Source organism: Zophobas morio, unplaced genomic scaffold, assembly GCF_036711695.1.
Source record: "Zophobas morio isolate AGI-343-1 ecotype UQ-CSIRO unplaced genomic scaffold, CSIRO_AGI_Zmor_V1 ptg000014l, whole genome shotgun sequence".
Lineage (NCBI taxonomy): Eukaryota > Metazoa > Arthropoda > Insecta > Coleoptera > Tenebrionidae > Zophobas > Zophobas morio.
In genome coordinates, this window is record NW_026972119.1 from 7,063,665 (window position 1) to 7,090,195 (window position 26,531).

Sequence of the window (26,531 nt, forward strand, 5' to 3'; positions counted from 1 at the left end):
GTGATCAATGCCCATTGTATAGTTGGCTTTTATCTTGCGTGCTGCCTTCAAAATATCATCGACGTCAATTGAAAAATTGTGTAGAACAGGTACGTTGGTCGTCGTATCACAGATAGAATCACAGATTTGATATTGCAGGTTATCACAGATTTTATTATCACGGTCCACCTTATCACAGACAGGTTCCTCAGTACCAAAGTTTGGGTTGGTTGTATCGTCCTTCCTGAAGACACTACTAAAATGTGAAGCAAAACCATTGACAATTGCAAGTGGGTCTTTTAATTTTTCCCCGTTGTTGCCGTTTTCCATTGTACCCGGGATTCTAGATGTTCCTTTTTTAGTGTTGATGTACGACCACAACTGTGACGGATCTGATTTAATTTTATTTTCAGCCAACTTCACGAAATTATCAAAACCAGTCCTAATTTTCCTTTTGATATCTAATACTATTAAACGAGCAAAGTTTGTATATATATATGTAATGGGTTTCTCGAAAACGGCTCTAACGATTTTGATGAAATTTACAGGTTAGGGATTTTTTGGGTCAAGAAATCGATTGATCATAGTTTTAACTTCTGAAAATTACAGCTTCATGCATTTTCAGCAATTTTCAGGCAGTGAATTATATTTGTTGCTAGGCAACATCAGATGACACTACACGAACACGAGATTGTTTTATATGAGAAGTTTGGGTGACAGTCTGACAGTACGTTTGACGTACCTTTTTATCTTCAATTGTACGTACCGAAACATACTCCACTGTATAGAGGACGTTGAAATTCACCTCCTGAGGTGAGAAAATTTACCAAAAACTAAACAGTGAGCGGATAAAAGGCACACGAAAGTGTGTTGAATTGAGATTATTTTGTCAAGCATTCATTTCAGAGGTTCCACGGTGAGTGTCAACATGTGATCGTTTTCGGGGATGGGACCGTGTTATTTGAGTTTTTGGGCTCAACGTTTCGCACACTTTCGTAAATGGCATCTTCGGGAGCAGGGTTGAGATTGAGAAATTAGGAATAACACAAAAGAGCACGGTAACTCAGTATGTTAACCACACCAGAGGCGAAACTCTTCTGGCAGTAAGAATGTGGTTGTGACCTTTTTCTAGAGTCGAGAGAGAGAACTAGGAAAAAAAAAACGACAGAGAGAAAACTTGGGTAACAAATGAGATGTCAAACAATAATTCCAGTTTTCTGTTCTTTAATCTCTACATGTCACTTATCAGTGTTTAAAACAAAGACTGCTTATGGAATTTCTTTTTTAATGTGTATTTTTAAGTAGCGCGTGTACTTCAAAATGCATACTATACGCATATTTATCTGTCCTAATCTGATCTAATACTACCAAACGAGCCGAGTGAAACTCGGTCAACCAGATATTTTAAAGTTAATTCACGTGCCTTCTCTTTATGTGAAAAAAGAGTATGCTTTTTGAACATCTTCCAGTGATGTTGTTTAATTTTTATCAGTTTAACTACCTCTCTTGCAAACCAGGGTGGGTAGTTCTCTCGTGGTTTTGGTTTTTTAGGTACATATTGCTCAAACAATTTCATAATTATACTGTTAAGACAAGCACATGCATCATCAACATTTTGATTATCCATTAACTCAGTCCAATTCCAGGAATTAATTGCACTGTATAAGCCTAATAAGTCGGCGTTCTTAAAATTAAATGATACCTGATTCTCCAACATCTCGAATTTTGTGAGTGTAAATATTGCAATATCAGTTTATTAATCATTTTTATTTTAATTGCTTGTTTGTTAAGATTTTTAACTTTAACAATTCTAAAACATTCATGGAAAATTTTCCTGTAAAACATGTGGAAGAAACTCACTTGTTCAGGTTCAACTTATTTTAAATTAATTATTTATCTAAAAGTTCTGGATACTTTTACTTAAGTTAGTACATTATTCACACTTCATAAACTTCTCAATAGAGATTTATTTTATAATAGTTTATAATTTATGGAATTTATACTAATTTTAAAGGTTTATCCATTTTGGGAGAATGAATCTTAGAAATTTTTATGAGTCAAATTAATAACATTGTGGACAGGAATGTAGGGTTTAATTTATGTTTTTTACTTCCTGAGCGTAAACAAAGGAAGTATTGTAATCGAGTCCGTCGGTCGACTCTCTACTCTTACGTTTTCTCGACCTTTCATGACCCCTAGAGGACGTAGAAATAGGTCTCCCGTTTCCGTCTATCTGTCTGTCTGTCCGTCTATTCGTCCCGGATTTTTATTAGATAGATAATCTCCGAAAGTACTTAACTGATTGTTGTCAAATTTTGTATTTACATTAGGAATATCATGTAGATGGCAAAACGCTGATGACGTCAAGATGTTTTAAAGTTATGATAAGCATGATACATTTTTAATCAAAATATATTTACTCATCCCCACCTAAAAAATTGATGACGCCAGCCCAAAATTTTGCTGAAAACATCCAATCTTAAATGCGTAAAATATGATGAGTCTATATATATGCTTGTGATTTATCACTGCATTAATATTTTTTAGATCGGGGTGTCTGAAAAAAAATGACTGACTCAATTTATTTTATTGCTTAAATCAAGAATTGCAAAACTGAATACTTTGAAATCTTTACGTTTTGAAGTTATTGTAAGCATGGTAACTTTTTAAGCAAAATGTATCTGTTTATCAACCCCAAAAAATTGATCACGTCATCTCAAAATTTTGCCGAATAAATTCTTTTGAAAATGTGCAAAATATGATCGGATTATACTTCTAACTTATCATTGCATTCATATTTTTTATATTTGCTTTATACAGGGTGACTCAAAAAAAAAATGAATCAATCAATTTATTGTTGATCAAATTACGAACAAGCCACCCCGTTTTCTCGAAAATGTGAGAATACGCTTGTCTTTATAAGAATAAAATAATGATAAGGTAAGAATTATAATAATAACATCCAGAATATTTTGTTCAATTGTGGCTTATGAATAATTTTAGTCATCTGATAAACTCATTCAAATCAAACAAATGTCTTGGTGACATTAATATTTTTAATGCTACGCATATTGCTCAGAGAGCTTAATTCTCGTTGACAATGTGCTGTAAATACATATACATATTTTTTGCACTCATGAGATCACTGATGACTTTCGCGCATTCATCAAGATGCGGGAGGTCGAAGTTCTCGCACACGTGTTTTTTGCTTTCCGTTGCCATGGTAACCTTAAAAGAGCCCAGAAACGTCAAATTGCTAAGTTTGCAGTTAAGTCTGCTTCCCGTATTCCCGCAACCGTTCATGTGGAAAGCAGGCTATCCCGTACTCGTGTTTCCCTTCAAATCAGAAACAGCACATCCCAATTTCATAATATGAGAATACAATAGTAGTATAGATAACTGTTATTATTACACTGTAATAAAGAACAATGTTTGCTTGATATAACGCGAAGGTGGATTTCGGTCACCATCGTTACTAACTGCCCATTCACAATGGACATAAGGCATAACAAGTACATAAAGCTTACATAAATACATAAAGTTGAAACGATGGAAAACGTGTACCCCTGTTCACAGTGGACGAACGTAATTCTTATGCTTATGAACGTTTTATGTAATCCGGAGGTATTCACGCATTAGGTGTGTGCAGTGTTGCCAATTTTACTTTTATAAAACTACATTTTTTTCGTAATCTACATCATAAAGAATTTTTTTATCATTTTTTTGGGACTCCCGAAACACCCGTATATAAGTAACGTACTGAAGAGTTAATCCGCCTTTTCCAGACACCCGGTATAATATAAAAAGTGTTCGAAAAATCATAAAATTTAATTTTGCGAATTGTATTATTACGTAAGCAAACAAAGTATTGTAATCGAGTTTTTTGGGGGCGGGTTATGTTTTGACAGTTCATGACCCATAGAGTCTGTTAAGATTGTCATTAGGTAGATAATCTCCAAAACTATGGAGCCCAATCTCCCTAGCAATGTCATGACATCTCAAAAATGTTTATAATAAATTTTATAAAATATTTAGCATACTCTTGTATTTGTTTTATAGAATACAAATTCGCAAAATCAAATTCTTTAATTTTGCAAGGAAGCGGGATTTGTGACACTACACTTCGAGGGTGAGGGAAGTTCTATCGAAATAACTTTCGATTAATTTTTTTAATACTGTTATTGGTCGACAACCTGAATTTGGAGATTTTATTGTTGAGATATTCTTGCTACGTGGAGTGCGCACCAAGCCCTCTTTATTTTTATTATTTAATCACTCTTGATAGAGTGTAGCATAATTTAACATTTTGTATATTTTTTTGTTATTTATTAAAGATTTATTAGCTTTGTAGTTTCAGTAATTAATCATCATCAGGATTTCTGGAGTACAAAATTCATTTACCTAATGCGGTCACCTGTATACAACTGTATAAAACTATAAAAATTAGCACATGTCGAACTTTTTCCAACAATAACGGGGGAGATTTTAACGCAAGCTTTGTCGTAAAGCTTTTTATTTCTAAATTCCTGGGGTACCTACTTTCTCATGGAGTGCGCTTGTTCTTTGGCATCGCAATCTGCGAGGAGCGAGGAAGCGGATGATGACGTTAATTATGCAACAACCTATGCTACGCGAGAGCTCGACCACTTTGATCAGAACCATGATCATATGATCCACTTTAACGACCATTCCGACAAATAAAAAAAATGGACGTACCTATAGGGTTCCATTTTGTTGACGATCACAGTTCAAAGCCAAAATATGAATTTTCGTGGGTTTTAAAATCCCCTCGATTTTGGCGGGAAGTTTGGGTTACCACAATACAATATTTGGTAGCCAATATTGGTGGTCAGCTTTTTTGAAATTGTACAAATAGTGGTACTAAAATTTAAAATTCAATGAGAAATTTCTTCTCGTTGAACAATCAGTGGAATTCATTTCTTGAAAACTTAAAGCAAAATTTAGGTATTGCAATGTGCATTAGGACGTTACATTTTTGAACTAACGAGTTATAAACCTTGAACTTTTCAAAAGCAAGGACGCTTCTCATCCGAATCTGATATCGAAATTTTTATCTGTTCGAGATAAATAAATAAGGTTTGGCAAAGAACAGTTGATGTTATAAGAAGAACATATATGTAGAGTCTCTATCTGAATAAGATCCACTTTTTCAACATGATTGCATAAGCTTACATTTCTTGAAGAGTGTCTAAGATTAGAATAATTTTCATATTAAGTTGCTAACCAGAATTCATTCGTTCGTCACCTGTAAAAGCTTGATTTTTGTAATTTTGTCAAGTAAGTCTTGCTTAAAATTTACCCTTTGATAGTTTTATTTGTGTTTTACTAATGTATCCATATTATCTTAGAGGAAGAAATAATAAGTGTGATTCATTAAGTTAAAAACTCCCTATCTATTTGCAAAATGTAGCAAAATAGTTATTATTTATTAATATATTGTATGTATCAGTACTGCTACATCTGTACCAACCTAAAAAGTTGATGACGTCATCACCAAACAGCATAGCATGTGGTTTTGTCTGAAGTTTAATATTTCTCTTCTACTATTGTAACAATTACCTTAGCATCTAGACTTGTTTCATTAATTGTGCTTCAAGGGTAAAGGAAGTTCTCTCTGATTAATGTATTATTATTTATTTTAAATAATACTACATGTTGATGTTTAAAAAACTCAAAATACGTTAATTGTTTGAATTTTATTTTTTAAAGTTTATATAGTAAATAAGAATATACAATTTTTCAAGGTTACATTTCGGTGAAATAAAAAATAACGTTCCATAAAGATTCAGAGTGCAAACAATACTCAGAACAATCACAAGAGTAAACCTGAAACTTCAAACTCCGGTAAGTAAGAGACCTTTCTTCTGAACTCATCAACAGTACACGCATATGAATATCCAGCTTGTACATCAGCGGGCTTCCAATGCAACCAGGTGATAAATGAAGAAATGTCTTCACAAATAATACTTTTTACAACGTCTTTTTGATATGGATTATTGATACCCAACAGAGCTATTCCTTTTTTACTTACAGGATCGTAGACAACCTTCCAAAACAATTCCGGTACTGCTATTGCGTTTAGATACCTTGAAAACAAAAAAAGAGGCACGTCTTCTCCCGTTTCCGCGTGAGGCAAGGTTGTCACTCCATAAATTCCTGTATACACTTTCAAATCCAATTTATTACTAGCGGCGTAGTTTCTTACATCAGATTCAACTGCATCCCAATTTAAGCTATTAAAAGATTGCCACTGTGGTGCGGTGTTCACGTAGTGAAATGTAGCAATTTGTTGATAAGTGTAGACAAAATCGTCCTTAGCAGTGAGATGACCACGAACGAGGAAATAATCGGTCGAATCTTTAATGTATCTTGTAGAGTTTGCAGGAAGTCCCAAAAGACAATTAATAACTGATCTTTGGTTACTAAGAAGGTACAAGTCCGTCATCCTAACGGGAAGTTGAGTATATACTAGTTCCTCCACGAAAGTAGGTCTTATAACGTCGCTTTCACGATGAGCTATAGATCGGGTGAGATTAAATGTGGAATAAAAGGGATTTCGATATTTCGAATCAAAGCAAATTGCTATCTCTCGAACAAAACTATCGTTGCCTACAATGAATCCAATTTCGATTTCTTGTCCGCCAGATTCGCAGGATTGCTTGAGTGAGGACGCTCTGTGATATGGATTTGTCGAACACGTGATTTTATTTAATTTAAAGGTGGTACCATTTGCTATAAATTTATTACCCTGTTTGCATGTCGCTGAAATTGTTGTTCCGATTGATGTTGAGTTTAGGGTTAATTGTCCACCGGGACATGATATGATGATAGATTGACCTTTTGCCAAAAACACTTCACTTGCGTCTGGATCAGGGTATAGAAATTGATGATCACTGGCAGATATAATAATTGGTTCAGGGTCTAAATTGGATAAATCGAAACTGCAACCTGCAATATGAGTGTTTATAGTATATTAAGACAAGAATTATGGAGGAATCATACCTGGACGTCTAGGAGATGGTGCTATTAGTGAAATTTGGTAAGCAATAATCAAGAAAAGGGCTAATTGAACCATTGTCGTGATGATAATAGTTTTCACTTTTTATTCATACAATTTCCCAGCATCTTCTATTGACTTAAAAAACGTACACTTTTAATTATCTCAATCAGATAACTATTTACAAATACTTGTTTGATCTAATAAATCAAAACCACTTGTTGACTATTGTTACGACGTAGGTGCGTCTTAATATACCAGGGTTACCCAGAAAGTAAATTACATTTAATCATGAATCTCATGCATAGTTTTCTTTCATTATTTGTGCAACAGTATCATATACAGTGCCATTTTAAAGTCAGCCCCTTCCTCCACTATAATTACAGAACTGTTGGGGACAAAGCTTTGAAATCTAAAACATGTAGGTGATTTAAGAATATAATGTAGATGGTAAATTTATGGGTTGATTGCGTCATCTCAAGATTTTATCGACTAATTATGTAAATAGTAGAACAATAACTACTTTATTTATTCTTTCAAATAATTACAAACAATTAATGTAATTTATGAATTAATTTAAGAAGAATAATGATTTAAAACCGTATAGAAAATACTCAGGCAATAGATGGATGAGCTAAACAATATTTTTTAATGTAGTGAAAATGATAGTTTATATTATTAGTTACGTTAATAATAGTTGAAGAGATTGTAAATTGCTATAGAACTTAGAAAACCTAGAAATACTTAATAATAAAAGGTAGCGTGGCGATTTATGATTGTGTTAAATGCAGACAATTGTGAATTCACGATGTTGGAAGAAACTTAAAAAGAAATATTATAAAATAGAAACGACTTAAAATATTGGAACATCCACGAATTGTTCAAAGTATACATAAAATAAAAGTGAGGAATGTACAATGTTTTCTAAATATGTACTTTACTCACATAACTGATCAAAAACTAGTTTTATAAATAAATAAAATGTGACCACGCAATGCAAGTGTTTTTCAAAAACTGACTATATATAAAAGAATTTACGTCATTCGCATTAACTACCTCAGTTCGTGCCCACCATAAAGAATTTGGCTGTCATAATCGAATTGCAAACTGCATATATTCGGAACACTGTTATTCAATAAAACAATAAACAATTTATATTCATAGCTTCTTAGACAAATAAAGTCGAACAATGTTAACAGTCTTAAAATACCATTTAAAAACACCAGTTAAAACCCACTTTTCCAAATTAATATTTTGTTGTGTCATCAGCTATGTAATTTGAAATATTCGCAAATTAAATTATGCTGGAAGCAATTTAAGATATTATGTTTTAAGCAGGAAATAATGTTCCACATTTATTTGTTGTTCATAACAATCATAACTAATGCAAGTAATAAGTAAATTTCAAATTTCTAAAAATATTACAAAGAAAATTTTGGTCTCTGTGTGGTATAAATTTCAACAAACTATTAAATTTTTTTGAAAATGTACCACACTACTCAGATAAGTACTCTTTATTTGCATTTTTCTGGAAGAATAAATATTTGTCTTTTGTAAAAGGCACATTTCAAAGATAAAGACACGATGTTGTAGGGTTATAAATATTTTTTTCAAAGTTTTAGCTACGACCAAGCATTCTTCTTCCAGTAGTAAATTCATGCCAAATACAATTATTGTAGGCCTTCTTATTAATGTTGGAGTAAAGGATCAAATTATATATGTACTTTTAATTTAGTTCGATAAAAAAAGTTGCTAACATTAGTTTTTGGTGAAGACAGTTTCTAAATCACACGAAACGACTACTGCCGTTGAGATTTACTTTTATTTCTCAATCTGGTTATCTTTCCTGTCTAGCTTCTTCGTTGCTTTTGACATGTTCAGGATACTTTTCCAATAATTCTATTCAGACAGGCTTTCCAGTCATATTAAATATTCTGTACAACGTCCACAGACATCTTTTTTGGGTATATGAAATGCTACGCTAAATTTCTCATTGAATATTGTTACGATGTACGGGCGAATAAAAATTGGCGTGGGTAAAACTCAACAATTTATTCCTTACTCGAATTTACACGACTAATAAGTATTGCAACGATTATGTACAGAAATTATTCCGGCGAATTTCACTGGACGCTCTTGACTCAACTAGCTGAATAATCCGTTCCCCAAAGGTGGACTCTATTTAAACAGCACGCGGTCCTTCTCGAAACCCTACGTCACCACTTCTAGACTCCTCCGGAACCCCCATTCGCGACTTCCGTTTCCAGGCGTTTTTTAGCGCTACGTCGATCAGTCGCATTGAGGATGAATCATCATCAGGGGAAGACCAGAGAGTTCTCGAGGACCATAGGCGTCGTACCGTGGCGGTGTAAGGGTGTATTTCGTAACAATATCTTCTGTATTTTTTATTTGACTACTCAATTTGTTGCTTTTAAAGATCGTACATTTTATTTATTGATAATTTGCCTTCTAGGTATATGTATGCTATTCTCGATGTTCTGGATAAAGGTCGACTATGGATATTTGACAGTTTTAGTTTAAAAACAGCTTAGAAATGAATTTGTTAATTCAATAATTGAATGTGACAAACGTAGAAGCTGCGTTGGCAAAGTTAGATTTCCTTTATCGGATGGTACGATAAACTTCGCTGTTAATAAATTTTTATATCATTTTAGATGCTAATTTATTTGATGTGTTATTATTACTTAAGATCATAGATACAATTTACAAAACAAATAATTAGAATTTTTAGAGTTATAGTTCGAAAACTTGCTTCTTCCAATTTTATTTAATAATTTTACCATAATTTTGGAGCCTTAAAAATATCTATTACAAATTTGATTGTTTGATGTATAACGTCTAATTATGTTCTTCTTTTTAACACATTCTTTTTTAGTTATGTTTGTTATACAACGGAGAGTAAATTTATGACGGAGCTTAATCTTTCAGTGTAATCACTTTACAAATTAGCATTATTAAATGTTAACATAATAAGTATTTACCTAACCTTAAACCTAACATAACTTTGACAAACTTAGTTCATTATTTTCCGTCGCCATTATTTCACTGGAGGAATCGAATTCATTATCTAGATCATCGTCATGATCTGTTTCTTATTTTTAATATCTTATTTTAAGATATAAAAAAAACTTTTTATTATAAATTTTGGAAATGACGTCATTCCATTGGAGGTGGGGATGATTAGAAAATTTTAGTTAGTACTTAACCATCTACATGATATTCCTAATATACATACAAAATATGACAACAATGGGTCCAGTAGTTTCGGAGATTACTTGTCTAATAAAAATATAGATAGATATAGACAGATAGACAGACAGACAGACAGACGGAAACAGGAGATCACTTTTTTCGTATTCTAGAGGTAATGACAAGTCAAGAAAAGTGGCAATTCGGCCGATGGACTCGATTACTTTACTTCCTTAGCTTACGCTCGGGCAGTAAAAATAGTAATGCAGTGATAAATCACAAATCAGTATAAACTCATCATATATAGCACATTTAAGATAGGATTTATCCGGCAAAATTTTGAGATAACATCATCAATTTTTTTGGAGTTGATAAACAAATACATTTTAATTAAAAAGTTACCACGCTTATGATAACTTTAAAACATCTCCAAGATTTCGGTTTGGCAGTTTCTGATTAAATCAGTAAAATAAATTGACGCTTCAATATTTTTTTTGAGTCACTCTGTAAAAGCAAATCCAAAAAATATTAATGGAACCATAAATCATAAGTAAAAACTCATCATATTTTGCACATTTTAGTTAGGATTTATATGGCAAAATTTTAAGTTGGCGTCATCAATTTTTTGGAGGGAATAAGCAGATATATTTTGACTAAAAATTTATTATGCTCTTCATAATTTTAAAACATCTGCAAGATTTCAAAACATTCGGTTTGGCAGATTCAAAATTAAACTGCAAAATGTTGTTTTATAATTTTGATTTTTTTTTCAAAAATCTAGACGTTTCAGGTAAAAACTCAACGCCGATTCATAAACTACATGTGTAGGACTATGTTATTTTATACAATTTAAAACACATTTACTATGTATAATTTTGAAGTGACGTCATCACATTATTGGTGGGGATGATTAGACAAAGTTTGGTTAGCGTTTAACTATCTAGATGACCTTTCTAACACGCATACAAAATTTGACAACAATCAGCCCAGTATCAGCCCAGTATCAGCCCAGTACTTTCGGATATTATCTGTCTAATGGCAACCGGGACGGCACACAGAGAGAGGTACAGACAGACATGCAGACGGACAGACAGACAGACGCGGACAGACAGACGGAAACGCGAGACCTATTTCTTCGTACTGTATGGGTCATGAAAGGTAGAGAAAACGTAAATGTAGAAAGCCGGCCGACGGACTCGATTACAATACTTCCTTCGCTTACGCTCGGGAAGTAAAAAAGTAAATAAATAAAAGGAGGAATCTTTTCGAACAGTAAATTCCCCATATATTTTTCCTGTTGGTCAAAATAAGTTCTTCAGTACATCTACAAAATTTTGATATTTATCTGAGGTAGGTCGTACCTACATCTAGAGATGACTTCAAGCCATAAAGTTGCTACCTTATCTGGAGATTTAGGTTGCGAATTTATATGTTTATTGTTGAAATTCTTACAATTATTTCAATAGAATTATCTTGATAATACTATCTAAGAATTTCATGATCATCGTTATCATCAATAATGAATATTAAAGATAGAGATGCTGGAGTTATTTTCACAGGCAGAGAGTAAGCTAGAGAATAGGTGAATACATTTTTCGACATTCTGTAGCTGTCAACATGAAGAAGTAGGTCTTCCATTTGTGTCTCTCATTTGTTGATGAATTCTAGTAAACAGATTACTGTGAAATTTTAGGTACACATCTAAGTATATTAATGTGTAGATAATAAAATGCTAATCAAAATGGTTCCATTAATCCTCACCAAAAATTGTATGCCGCCATTTCATAGTTTTCTTAAGTAAATCTTATTTAACATATGTTTCTATATCAGTGGTCTATTAACCCATCTTTATTTTTATAATTACGCATGTGGATCTTCAGAAAAAAAAAACTCAAAATTGTACAACAAAATTTTACAACTGATCTTAAAAACGCTGTAAACAATTTCTCCAAAATTTTACACACGCTTCAAAGTTATCGGTAATTAGAAAATTTTTGGCCATCTGCAAAAATTTCATGACTTCTCTCACTTTAAATCCACATAATAGCGTTTCCATACCTGAGATGGATTAATTATTAGAAAAATACCCATAACGTTACAAGTGGTGATTATTGAAAAAATTGAATGATTTGGTTTAGAAATAACAGAATGAACTTCTTTAAAACTTTGAAATAGGGTTCTCGTGTCTGTCAGCCTCTAGTCGCTCGATTGTTGGAATTTGTTGGTACTTATAAAGTTATATTAAAGAAATAATTTTTGAACCTGCTGAACTGATTAGACGTGTTTAAACGACAAATACACGTAGATGGTAAAACATCAGACCAAAATTTGTTGTAAAGATCCCCATCAAAAATCTGATGACGTTATGTCAAAATTTTGCTTCGTAAATAGCATTCAAAAGTCTAAAATATACTTGCAATTTTAAAAATTGTATAATGCCTTACAACTATCTTGAACATGGCAGGTAAATCGCTAGTGACAGTTATTCATCTCTCTATTTCTAAATTTCCAAAATTGTGTTAAATAAATCTTGCTTCAAGTTTCTAGTGCAAATTTTAATTTCCCTATTTTGGCAAAATGAGTAAGTACAATATTTTAACGGTTATAAAAAAAAAAAATTATACACCCATCCCTTTTATAAAATTAATGACGTTATCGCAAAAAAGTATTAAACTGTGGCTGTGAACACAATGCTATTTTTTATTTTGGATCATACTTATAGGCGTTATCATGAAAAAAAAATGCAAAATTAACTTTATCTAAGAAACTGAACTGCTGTTTAAAGTCTTTAAACCCATTTTTGGAAATACTAAAATTAAAATGAAATGTTATTCTATTAATTAATTATTAACATCATTACATTACAGTTTTTTGTTAAAATCTGTGTCCTTTCCAACTTCTATAGGTACTTAGTTCCACAGTGATTAATTGCAATTTCATGGCTGAGACATGCCTTATTGTTAATATGTATCAGTAGCAGCGATATGCACTGGAATCAACACTTTGCGAATTTGATCACTAGTTATCTGTTACATAACACGATATCGAAAACTGCAGACTCGAGTCTCAAGTATTTTTGAGTCAATGGGTGTTGGTCTGCAATGTTTGCATAGAAAACGTATTAGTTACTGAAGGAAAACAGTCCAGAGTATCATTAAATAAAAATACAAACTATTCTTCTGTACATTTTTATATAATAACAGAATATAATATTAGTGAATTGTAACAATTTTCAATTTGAATTCTTCTTATCCCTACCCTACACACAACAGTCCGTTTGATATAGGCAACAGTGCTGGAAGAATCTGGAGTTTATCCAGTGATTTCGGTAGTGGCAAAAATTCTGTTAAATTGAGATCGTTGTTGTGTTAGTGATCTATCATTTTAAAGAAAAATAACTGGTGAAGTACGTTCGTAACACTATCAAGAATGTTAGGCATTAAGAATCCTAGAAAACCAATATTTCTCAATCCAGTGTTGTGTGTGCCATGGAGGACACAAACAGAAATGAAGTATGAAAATTCTGGTAATTTCTACACGTTGAAAACTCAACCAAAAATTATTAAGGTAAGTATGATTGGAATATTAATTTGCTGTGAATAGTTAGGTTATTTCCAAGATCGCAGATGTAATAAGTGCGTTTAAATTTGGCGCCTTGATAACGGTTTTAACGCGCCGGTAATTTTAACGTTAATCGAAACTTGGAAATTTATATATAGGTACATCGAAAAAAAATAAAACGAAGTAAAATCAGCAGCTGTTTATTTGGGGGGTGTACAATTTCATAATATAGCTTGTTTCCGATTGCTCGTACCAGTGGCGGCGATTGATGGGTTTTACAAGGGACTTAAAAAATGCCATAATTAGATACCACTACTTGTATAATCAACGAAAGTCATTCTCTAGTTACTACTGGGAGTGTTGGGTGGTCTTAACCAATAAGGTTCTCAAGCAAACTTCTCGCTATCTACTATGTACTTACAACGAGGATTGAGAAAGAGAGTTAAAACCTAATGCCATTTAGAAGAGAATTTGGGTTGATTACACGTTATAAGAATCAACTGGTGTGGACTTATCTAATATTGTCATTCCTCTTTGTAGGAGAAATTTTATGTTTGGAGTTGACCACAGAAGTTATCACCTTTATGTTTCGGTTGTTTTGTAAGTAGTTAGCATTTCATTCACTCATTGTATCCATGTTTTACTTGGTATATATTGGTGATGAGAAAATTTTTGAAAACTTTGATATGTTATCTCCATTAATATTTCAAAGTTTTGTCGAACTAACGGGTGTACAATATAAATACATTTGGAGCAGCCCTTGGAATTATTATTTGCCGTTTATTTATAACAGGTGTTTTTTTTTTTGTTTTCTTTGTCTGATAAAAATCAGGTATTTGCAGAACTAGTGTGTGATTACTGTTTAACGATATTTTTACCAAGAATGGCTTTTTCTGTACAACACAAAGTATCTCTTATTAGTATGTCTAACTAATGAAACGGTATAGAAGTAGATGGAACTTGACAATAATTAGATAATGTATGGAAGAGTTTCGAGAAAAATTCTCTGTAGTACTTTTATCTGTTATTTATCACAACAACTTGATTTGTCTGTTGGTATCTGTAATACGATTATAAAAAAAAGATTTTCACTATTTCTCTATTGTCTCATATCCATACATGAATAGTGTCAACTGATTTTCCTCAAAGAGTTCAATGCTGTCAATGGTTTCTAAATACTCTAGCTAAAACGTTTTTCACTGAATCATACTTTCTTCTTAGTGGCTACACTTTTCATTGAGTCATCTCAATATTCCCAGAAAGTCGGCGTTTAGTCTGCGATTAGCCAACGCAGAATTATTGGTCCGTTTTTTTTATGGTGAAGAGTTTCTTAGTATTTTAACAATAAGATAAATGATATTTTCAGGAAACATAAATGTTGCAAGATACCCAGACGAAATTTTAACCCCATTTTAAAATCAACTAATTGGTGATGAGTTAGTTTATGGTTATTTTCAGCAGGATGGTGCTACTGCTCACATAACTGGAGCTACAATAGATTTTTTTGGCAGAATGTTACCACTATATATATATCATTAGTCGCAACGCAATACATCAAACTGGTCACCTAGATCTACATTTATAAATCAAATTTATGCAACACCCTTAAATGATCCGGAATAGAATAGAATAAAATAGCACACAAAATTAATGAAATTAATAATAACAATGAAGGTGTTTTAGAAAATGTGCCAAATTAGTAAAATAACCCTTCATTTTGTGTGTACAAAAAGGGGTTTCTAGTATTTGTTAAAATTTAATGTTATAATTGTTTAACAATAATTCAAAATGTAACAGATGATATCAAATCCTACAGAATGTTCGACTGAATTATGCAGAATATGTTCGTATTGTTTTACAGAAAGTTGTTTTGATGTGACTCTTTCTACATTGTAAAAAATTGGTCGAAAGTTGTTTCGAGAGAACTTTCCTCGCTCCTTTTAGGGGGGATGAGCAAATACATTTTGATCAAAAATTTACCATTCTTATGATAACTTTAAAACGTCTCCAAGATTTCAAAGCATTGGGTTTTGTAGTTTCTGATTTAATCAATAAAATGCATTGACGCATTCATTAATTTTTTTGAGTCACCCTGTATATGGAAATCCAAAAAATATGAATGGAATAATAAATCACAAGTACAGACTCATCACATTTTGTACATTTTAGATAGGATTTATTGGGCAAAATTTTGAGCTGACATCATCAATTTTTTGGAGGGGATAAGTAAATATATTTTCAATAAAAACTTATCATGGTTATCATAACTGTAAACCATCTGCAAGATTTCTAAGCATTCGGTTTTGCAGATTCAAAATTAAGTTGCGAAATTTTGTGTCATAATCTTGATTTTTTTTCCAAAAAAACTGGACGTTACGGGTAAAAAGTCAATTCGGAATCATAAACTACACGTGTAGGACTATATTATTTTATACTATTTAAAACCAATTTACTATGTACAATTTTGAAGTGACGTAGGACCATCGGCCTAGTACTTTCGAAGATTATCTGTTTAATAAAAATCGGGGTCCGCAGACAGACGGACAAACGGACAGACAGAAGGAAACGGGAGACCTATTTCTTCGTATTCTAGGGTTATGAAAGGTCGAAAAAAGTAAAAGTAGATAGTCGGCCGACGGATTCGATTACAATACTTCCTTTGCTTACGCTCAGGAAGTAAGAAGCCATAAACAATAGGATTTTCATCGCCTGCTTCAAATATATTTTTATTGTACACCCGTTATGATTCATTCGGGAGCTTTTAAAACCACAGCAAGGCATGGAAATTTAGTAACTTGGTTGGTAATCAGCATTTATAATAATAAGCTACAGTTTCTTGAAAAAATTTGGATTGTCATCTTTTAAGGTTATGAAGTGTGTCAGAAATGTAATTATTGTTGCCAGCTTAAATATCAACAAAAAACATTGATATTAAACGAATTACCTAAATATGTAGTTAAACATTCAGAATGAACTAATTTTACTAAATATTTCTATAAAACGTGTATAAAATATTAATGGTTTTTGTCACTAACAAAAATTAAACAAAAATAAAAATTCCCTTTTGTAAAGCGGTTTCTGCAAGGAAATATGTTTAAGATGAACAATGAAATCATTATATTGATGTATAATGTAACTATTTATTATAGAAATTATTATCAAAATTTAATGGACATGTATGAATTTGCTTGCTACTTAAAAGATTTGCACTTTATGCGAGAGCAATGGATAACCCATTGTTTTCTTTCATAGAAGACCTCTTGATGTAGTTTAAAAAGAAATTAGAAAAAAAGTACACTTGTGATAATTAAAAACATTAATACGAATAAAATTCAACACAGTCAAGAAAGTTGCTAGTATTTTTACAATTCATTTTTCAATATTGCTTTCCAACATTGTTTTTAGCAGATAATGGTAACTCTCAATTTATTAGTCAACAGACTTCACTTTTGCAATCACTAATTTCAGAAAACTTGGCATGAAATCGTTTACACTTCGCAACCGACCCTCCGTAGTAACTCGAAAGATTGTAATCAAGAATGTATTAGACAAGAGAATCAATTATCACTCGGTTCAAGGAGCACATAGATTGTTCTAAATTAGGCTCTCGGAAGTGAACTTTCTTACAATGTAGTTTTGATAATAATCGTTATAGACTCGATGAAAATGATTAAAAACGAAAATATGGAACTATGACTAAGAAAATTTGCCATTTTTGAGGTCTGTGAATATTTAAAGATGATAGAGTTTTCAGTGCGAATGTTGGTCTTATCCTCCATTTTTCTTTCGTTTGTATCGTGGGGAGAGTGAGAACAGGACGTATAAATCTGAATCTTTCAGTGTAATTTTTTTGCCAATCGAGAAGATGTCAATGTACTGGATGAAACGGATTGACAATTGCGTCAAGTTTTTGCAACGAATAAACTTTTAAACTGAAAAGATTAACTGTGAGTCATTTATAAATAGAAATGGCTTATCTTATTGTTAGTTATAATTATATTACTACATTGTACGTGCGGATTTAACTTTGCATATTTGATCATCTAGAATATGCCTAAAAATCACTAATTTTAACCAAAGTGAGATAATCTACCATCTACTAACCATGGACTTTTATCTTTTATATACAATCAGTTTTGCATTAACTGTTAAAAGTATTCATTCCTTTTACATTTTAATAACATTGCTGTATTTCAGATTAATGCTTTGTCAAACACCAGAAGAAGTGAGAACATGGAATCATTAATTATGAGATTCCCTGGTTTGAAAAAATACGAAGCTAGAGCTGCCTTAACAATGTCTAAGAATAAACTGGAAAAAGCAATAATACTTTTGGAACTGTCACACTTTTATCGCAAAGAAATAATAGAAAAACGCTGTCAAACAGGGTATTTAAAAAAAATTCACATTGAGCTGTGTTATGATTCCGAAGAACAGGACCCAACTCTTCGTAACGTTGTGTTAGAAACGTCCATCAACTTTAAGAAAGAAAATTCTGCCTTAACAACATATAATAAACAAAGTAAATTGTGGGCGTAGTTGTGTTGAAGACGTTTTTCTTATTACTATTGTTTTTAGATACTACTTGTGCAATTAATGTTGATAATTCTACTGGGCCCAGAAACCAAAAAGTGGGGGTAGTTATTACCAAGACAATGACGGGATACAAAGCTGCCGCGTTTGAAGAAAAATATTAAAAAGTGATAATATTTTGTACATTATACTTTCTTTTTGGTTAGTGAAAATCGTGTTCGTTAAACTATTTTTTTTTTGTTGATTTTATACAGTGTTAAAATATTTAATAAAAGTGACATATTTCGTTCTTCTATTTTTGCCTTTGTACATTGTTTAATGGTCTCTCAAGGCAGCGTAGAGTGGATACAACTGAACACCGAGTGTTTAGGCCTAAACGAAATAGATGAAATCATGTTGAAAAAAATACTTGTATTTTAATTAGATTTATAAGTTTCGATATAGCAGAAACAATAGTGTTGAATGTTATCATTATTTGTACGGGAATTCTTGTTTTGTTACAATTGTATCTGTTATAGAATCAAAATATTTAAGATAATCACACCAACAACCCTGTGACTTTGAACTCAGGCAGATAAGAAACCTTCGTTCTGAAGTCATCAACAGCACACGCATATGAATATCCGGCGTCTAGATCCGAGGCTTTCCAGGTTAGCCACTTAATAGACGAAGAAATATCTTTGCAGATAACACTCTTGTCCACGTCTTCTTGATACGGGTTGTTGATACCCAAAAGAGCAACCCCTTGTCCATTTGCAGGATTGTACACAACTTTCCAATAGAGTTCCGGTACCGGCAATGCGGTGTTTCCGTCGTCATCTACATACAAATATAGAGGCACATCTTCACCCGTTTCTTCATGTGGTAGAGTCGATACTCCATAGGTGCCTGTATACACCTTCAAATCTAATCCATTAGTGTCTGCATAATCTCTAACATCATCCTCAACAGTTTCCCAGTTAACACCGTTGAAAGTTTGCCATTGTGGAGCCGCGTTCACATAGTGGAAAGTAGCAGTTTGTTGAGGAGCATAAACAAAGTCAGCCTTAGCTGTAAGATGACCACGTGCAAAATAATAATTGCTAGAGTCTTCTATGTACTTGGTCGAATCGGCAGGAAGACCCAAAAGACCATTAATGGTTTCTTTTTGCCCACCACGTACATACAAGTCGTTTACTTTATCCGGAAGGTTGTAGAAATCATCTTCAATGAAACTAGGTCTGCTAACGTCACTCTCGCTTGCCCCAATTGACCTCGTCAAATCGTATGTGGAATAAAGCGGATTTAGGTTTTTCTCGTCGAAACAAATCAATATTTGTCGGGCAAAACTGTCGTCGGTTAATATAAATCCGATCTCAATTTCTCGACCACCGGCTTCGCAGGAATTTCCCGTGTATCGGGCTGTGTGGGATGGGTTTCTTGAGCACGTGATTTGATTGAAGTTAAAAGTGTCTCCGTCCGCTGTGAATGTGGTACCGGATTGACAAGTTGCCGTAATCGTGGTACCCGCCTCTGTTGACCCTAAGGTTAGTTTACCTCCAGGACACGATATAACTACAGTTTCATCTGCTGCTATCGCTATCGTGCTTGTATCTAGCTCGGGATACAAGAATTCGTAGCTACTGGTTGAGACAACGATGGGTTCAGGGTCCAGACTGGATAGATTGATGGCACATCCTACAAATAGAAAATCACGTTATTTGTTATTGTGGGAGCGAACAATTAGATTTTTAACTGACGTGTAGTTATTAATAAGAGAGGTTTGTACCTGAGGCCCTTCGGGGCACAATGAACGATGTACCCAATGAGATTTGGTAAGCAACGGTTAGAAGTGTCGCGAAGCCAATCATTGTAGCATTGTTTAACAAAAGCTTCGTTTTCTTTTATTTATATCATTGCTTCTTTTTATTCGTCGTAACAAGTAAAGATAGGTACTCTTAATCACCTGTTTACGTGATAAGTATATATACATAGATACAGAATACCTAAAGGTAAATGGAATATTGTGTAAATATAATCAATTATGACGCAGTTGATTGATACTATTGCAGGTGAACAATAGGTTGCTCCATATCGTAACATTTTTAAAGTTGGACATATTTTGTTAAATCGCGTGATTTTCATTTGAAAATATGTGAAATGAGTAATGGGTTTTTTATTTTGATTGCTTCATATACTAACATTTTTACTGTTGCGTATTATATTTTGCTAAATAGCGTGATTTTCATTTCATGAATGATAATTGTATGCTTTTTTGTTCTTTATGATTTGACCTTTATGTTATGTATCAATTATACAAAAATGTCGTATGCACAGGATCTGAAATTTTTAAAATGCCAAAAAATAAGGGCATCTATTTTTCGTGGCCCAGTTATGTTAAATATGTAGAAGCAATAAAAATCAAAACCCGTAAATAAGGTTTTAACTGCGTCCTTTTAATATATATCTTCAATAATAATAATATTAAAAAGTTTTTTTTTTATAAATTAATCAACGCATGTCGTTACTAGGTCTTAGTTTCTTAGTACCCGTAATGATAGAAGTCTTACCTGAATCACGGTCATTTCCGGGTTAGTGGTGGATCCTAATAATAATTAAAATTAATTTTGAAGACACAGTTAAACGGAAAGAATTTAAAGAAAGCACTAAATACATTCGGTCTTTCATCCCTAGTCCTAACATATTCGTTGAGAATAATTAAATGCTCAAAAACTAATTTTGAAAATTTAAACATCTCAACAAGAAAATCATTCACACAATATAGAAGACATCATCGGAAGTCATCAATTGAGAGATTTTCATTACCAAGACAGAGCGTAGGAAGGGGATTCCAGAATTTGTAGATTTTATACAAGAGACAAATTTCGGAATGGAAGAAATATTTCCTGAGACGCACAAAAAGAAACGAACTATTTCGTGCCATAGCAAGGCCGGACTTGAAGCACACACCCTTAAATCTACACAATACCAAAGAAATCTCCACACCCCACAATCTAAACAACATAATAGCAATAACAACTGCATGGAAAATTCTTCGAAGAGCTAGACGAAACACGTTAACAAGAAGATGTCATTGATTTGATTCAAAAAATTAAGTTTATATGACGAAGCAGAAGTGATTTTATTTACTATTCAAGACCAAGTAACTAGTACTATTAATTACAGAAAATATATAATCGAATATCCAAATATAAGAAACGATTGAGAGACCTAGACTTAATCCAAGATACGACACCTTTGTATATTTACATTCCTTGAAAACACCGAATACAAGCCATACTGGAATGCAGACAGAAACATTACAGTACACAGACCAGATATCAGACTTATAAAGAAATACGCCAAAGAAGCCATTCTCATTAACATTGCATTTCCTAACACGCATAATATAATACAGACATACCACCACCAAAATTTCAATTCTAACTTTACTTATCTCCATATAGGAGTAGTACCAAATAATTTAGTTGAGAATTTGTAGTATTTACACTTAAATGATTCAGTAATTGTCAAAATGCAAAAAACTGTTTTGTTAGGAACATGTCTTATTGTTCGTAAGTTTCTCGAACAGTCTGATCATATCAGTCAGAATAGGTTAGCACCAATAGGTCAGAGTTGTGTAGGTCATCTTTCAAGCTATGTGCGGATAAATGATCGGTAGTTACAGTAGGTTGTTGGGGATGGAGATTAGAGAATAATAGCAGACGGATTTGTATGCTGTAATTTTAGGATATCAAAAGTTTTTTCTTAATCTAATCAATGCATATCATTAATTCGACTTTGTACCCGTAATAATGGAAGTCTTGCCTGAATGTCGGTCATTTCCGGGTAAGTGGTGGATTCTAATATCATACAAAATTACATACTTAGTTTAACCTCGTCAAAAATTTGACAAAAACGTATAAACATCATTAAATAACTTTCATAACACCTGAAGAGTTATTCGAAATACGTAGGCACTTATCGATAATATTTTTTTATTGATATACTCGTAGAAGCTTTCGTTAAAAAAGAATTAAATTCCTTTTTCGACAAACGTACAACGTATTAATGGAATTACTTTAATTTTTTTATTAAATTATCTACTTTTTAGCAAAATGATGAAATTACTTTAACGTTTTTTTGACGTTTCATGACCCCTAAAGTACGAAAACATTAGTGTCACATTTGCACCTGTATGGCTGTCCTTCTGTTTGTGATCTGTATCGATTTTTATTAGACGAACAAACCAGACCGATTATTATCAAATTTTACAGTATTTTAGGAGTATATGATTGTTTTCCGGGTTGGGACGGTGTCAATTAGGTTTTTGGGCTCAATGTTTCGCACACTTTCGTAGGTGGCATCTTCAGGAGCAGGGTTAAAAAATTAGAAATAAGGCAAAAGAGCACGGTAACTCAGTATGTCAACCATACCAGATGCGAAACTCTTCCCGCGGGAAGAATGTGGTTGTGACCTTTTTTATAGAGAGTAGTGGGGGAAACCATCGTGGTCGAAGGTGATTGGCCGACTCCGGGCGGAGTGGGGCTAGATAAACGAGCAATTGCATCCAGTGTGGGCTTCCAAATATTTGACAGATAATAACCATTGTCTCGGTTGATATTATGAGGGCATTTGTGGATTTCAATAGCTTCACGGATTTTCCGATCATAAAAATGTGGTGCTTTGGGCAAAACTTTAGAATTTTCAAACAGAATGGTGTGACTGGTTTCATGTTGCTTTTCAGCAACGGCAAAACCCAATCTATCCAAAGAAGAAAGGACCGCTCCCACTTCTCTTAAAACTGATACGGATCTAGTCATCTTGCCCGCTGACAAAGGCAATGCCACAGTCATTCTGTACAAAACACAATACGTGGACAAAATACACTCCTTGTTACAAGACAGTTCTTATTCTATTCTTCCTCGCGACCTAACTTCCCGTATTGAACGTGAGATCACAACTCTTTTGATTTCCCAACCGATGTACTCAAACGTCTAATACCCCAAAACTACAAACCACCACGTGTATACGGTCTGCCTAAAATTCACAAAAATAATTGACCTCTCGTCAGTACTTGAGAGTCTACCACTTACAATACAGCCCAATATCTCGTCCGTCTTCTGAAAGGATATACCGGGAAAACCTCCTCACATATTCTTAACTCCTCACATTTTGTTCAACTGATCTCCGAAATCTCTCTTGACCCCGAAGATAAAATTGTCAGTTTCGACGTAACACCTTTATTCATAAAAGTCTCTGTAGCCGAGTCCTTAACATTAATCCGTGAATTGCTTTCCAGTGATGGACAATCTCCACTTCTTGGCGATCTCGCGGAGAAATATCTAAGCTTGAGATATCTACACGTCTTATCACCATCCCGTCTAAAAACGGTCTGACATTGACTCCCTAATTCATCCAGCCACTACCATTTGTCAACCGGACAAACACCAAAAAGAATTAGAACATCTCCAAACATCTCTTCAACAAAGTGGATACGAGCACCATACTATCAAGTCTGCCATTGAACGTCGGCTTAATTCCAACTCTGACAATACTCCAAATCGCCCAACTGATCTCGTATCTCCTATTCTTAAAACAGTCTTCAAACCTACAACTAAAGTTTCACAAATTCTCCCTTCCGTCAAAGATTCTCGCCAAGCTGTAGACTGTAGAGGAAGCTACAGCATTCCCTGCTCCTGTGGTGTAAAATATATACGAGAAACTATTCGGGCCATAAAAATTGGAATTCAAGAGCACAAACGTTGTCTTAAAACAGGTCTTCTGTCTCGCTCTGCCGTAGCTGAACATCAACATGAAACCGGTCACAGCATTCTGTTTGAAAATTCACCACATTTCTATGACCACGACGATTTCTCCCACCACGTCTCTATAAAAGGGTTACAATCACATTCTTCCCGTCAGAAGAGTTTCCCCTTGGGTATCGTTGACACATTGAGTTACCGTGTTCTTTTGCCTTATTGTTAATTTCTCAAGCCTGCTTCTGAAGAAAGTGTGCGAAAAGTTGTGCCCAAAAACTGAATTGACCCCATACCAACCTGGAAAAGGATCATATATTGACTCCGACCGTAGAAGCTTCCAAAATTATTTTAGGAGTATCGTGTAGAGTGTAAAGCGCTAATCAAAACGTGTCTAATCATCCCCACCAATTATTTGTTGATGTCATTTCAATATTTTGCTTAGTACACGCCGCATATATTTTTTCTAAGTATGACTCTAAAATGCAGTACAAACTTCATCAGTTTTCATTAATCTCAAAATTTTTTAGACGATGTCATTAACTTTGTGATGATAAATTAAATACATATATTAAAATCGATGTACACCACACAGTGTGAATTAATTATTAACAAATGAGACGCGCCGAATAAGAAATGCGGATTGCGAAATGATAAGTGAAATATGATAAACTAGATATGAGTTGTGCAAAATAAGAATTCAGATATTGGAAATGACATATGAGAAATGGGAAATAAGAAATGAGATGTGCGAAGTGAGATATGAGAAATGAGATTTGCGAAATAAATAAAATTAAAATAGTTATCCCCATCACAAAGCTAAACATATGATTTTAATAAATCTTTTCTTTTTAACCCCCGACGCAAAGAAGGGAGGTGTTATAATAATTTTGACCACTTTGTCTCTGTGCGTGTCTTTCTGTAGCACTATAGCTCTCAAACGGATGAACCGATTTTTTTGCCCTTTCGAGATTATCAGGTCATAACATAGTTGGTGTAGGAAATAGCCCAATTCTGCGAAGCTGGGACCATCCCAACGAATCTTAACCAATTAATAAAAGTAAAATATTAATTGCAATGAAATCACGAAATTTGAGAAAAATGAAGAAATATTGGCGGGAATATCGTTGTCTTTTTTCTTTATATCAGAAGTATAAAAATGCATTCGTATTTATTAACATATAAAAGCTACCTTAAAATAAAGTTTGTCTTATTTAATAATTTAGGTCAGAAATTATTGCATACTACACTCTTTTAGTTTTTTTTTTTTGGAAATGCATAAATTTACATTGAATTAATTAATGATTGCAGAGCATCGACAAAATTAGTGTCATCTTAGAAATTTTTAAAATACACTAGGTTTTAACTTTTTTAATTGGGTGTCCATTTAATTTTCTTAAAATTCCACTAACGCCGTTACATTATCCAAGAAAAAATCCATTAATGAAAATTGTGACTCTGATTAATAATAGTTGCAATTATTTTAAAAGTGCTTACACATGATGTCTAGAGATACTGTATATACAGATTTTTTAATCGATTATCTCAGAAATGGCTTATCTTATTGTTCGTTATAATTGTATTATGTACTGAATTGTACTGCGTATTAAAATTAATTCATTTATTCCATAAAAAAATAGTTTGGTCGATTTACATTTTTAACTATTAAATAAATCTTAGTGTACTTTGAGATGTATGAGAAATTGGTTGTAACAGAATTTAACAACTTTAAATCATTTTTGCATCAACTGTTAAAAATGTTCATTCCTTTTACATTTTTATAATGCTGCTGTATTTCAGATTAATGCTTTGTCAAAAAGTCAGAATATGGAATCATTAATGATTATGAGATTCCCTGGTTTAAAAAAATACGAATCTAGGGCTGCCTTAACAATCTTTAAGATTAAATTAGAAAAAGCAATAATACGTTTAGAAATGTTACACTTTTATCACAAAGAAATCATAGAAAAACGCTGCCAGACATTGTATTTAAAAAGAATTCACATTGAGCGATTCCGAGGAACAATACCGAACTCTTCACGATGTTGTTTTGAAAATTTTCATCAACTAAGAAAGAAAATTCTGAATTAACAAGTTATAATAAACGAAGTAAATTGTGGGCGCAGTTATGTTGAAGACGATTTTGTTACTATTATTTTTTTTAGATACAGTGGCCAGAACCTAAAAAGTCGGGGTAGTAATTACTAAAACAATGACGGGACACAAAGCTACCGTATTTGAAGAAGAATATTAAAAAGTGATAATATGTTGTATATTATGCTTTCTTTCTGGTTAGAAAAAATCGTGTTTACTAAATTTTTTTGTTGATTTTATACATTGTTAAAATTTGGAAAAAAAAAGAGATTTCGTTCTTCTATTTTTGCCTTTGTTTACTGTTTAATGGACTCTCAAAGCAGCGTTGAGTGGATACAACTGAACACTGAGTGTTTACACCTAAACAGGCCTCTGTATATAAATAAGTAGACAATATC

General features: G+C 33.0%; 2 protein-coding genes and 1 long non-coding RNA gene across 3 annotated transcripts; 1 reads left to right on the forward strand and 2 right to left on the reverse strand.

Moving 5' to 3' along the window:
• Positions 1-5,677: 5,677 nt before the first annotated feature.
• LOC135128948 (uncharacterized) lies at positions 5,678-7,157 on the reverse strand. Its single transcript, XM_064056029.1, has 2 exons — positions 7,003-7,157; positions 5,678-6,948 (listed from the first exon to the last, which is right to left on the reverse strand). The coding sequence occupies exons 1-2, from the start codon at positions 7,073-7,075 to the stop codon at positions 5,813-5,815; spliced, it is 1,209 nt and encodes a 402-aa protein (XP_063912099.1). The 5' UTR covers positions 7,076-7,157; the 3' UTR covers positions 5,678-5,812.
• A 10,616-nt stretch (positions 7,158-17,773) lies between these two features.
• Positions 17,774-18,430, forward strand: LOC135128569 (uncharacterized). Its single transcript, XR_010280440.1, has 3 exons — positions 17,774-17,847; positions 17,966-18,290; positions 18,347-18,430. It is a non-coding gene; the product is annotated as an uncharacterized LOC135128569 (long non-coding RNA).
• Positions 18,431-18,692: 262 nt separating this feature from the next.
• Positions 18,693-20,232, reverse strand: LOC135128949 (uncharacterized). The gene is made up of 2 exons (XM_064056030.1): positions 20,070-20,232; positions 18,693-19,978 (listed from the first exon to the last, which is right to left on the reverse strand). The coding sequence occupies exons 1-2, from the start codon at positions 20,149-20,151 to the stop codon at positions 18,840-18,842; spliced, it is 1,221 nt and encodes a 406-aa protein (XP_063912100.1). The 5' UTR covers positions 20,152-20,232; the 3' UTR covers positions 18,693-18,839.
• Between the last annotated feature and the right edge of the window lie 6,299 nt (positions 20,233-26,531).

Coding starts and splice junctions, on each gene's coding strand:
- LOC135128948 (XM_064056029.1), bottom strand. CDS start 7,075: ATGGTTCAATTAGCCCTTTTCTTGATTATTGCTTACCAAATTTCACTA. Junction 6,949..7,002: donor ACCATCTCCTAGACGTCCAG/GTATGATTCCTC, acceptor CTCATATTGCAG/GTTGCAGTTTCGATTTATCC.
- LOC135128949 (XM_064056030.1), bottom strand. CDS start 20,151: ATGATTGGCTTCGCGACACTTCTAACCGTTGCTTACCAAATCTCATTG. Junction 19,979..20,069: donor TGTGCCCCGAAGGGCCTCAG/GTACAAACCTCT, acceptor TTCTATTTGTAG/GATGTGCCATCAATCTATCC.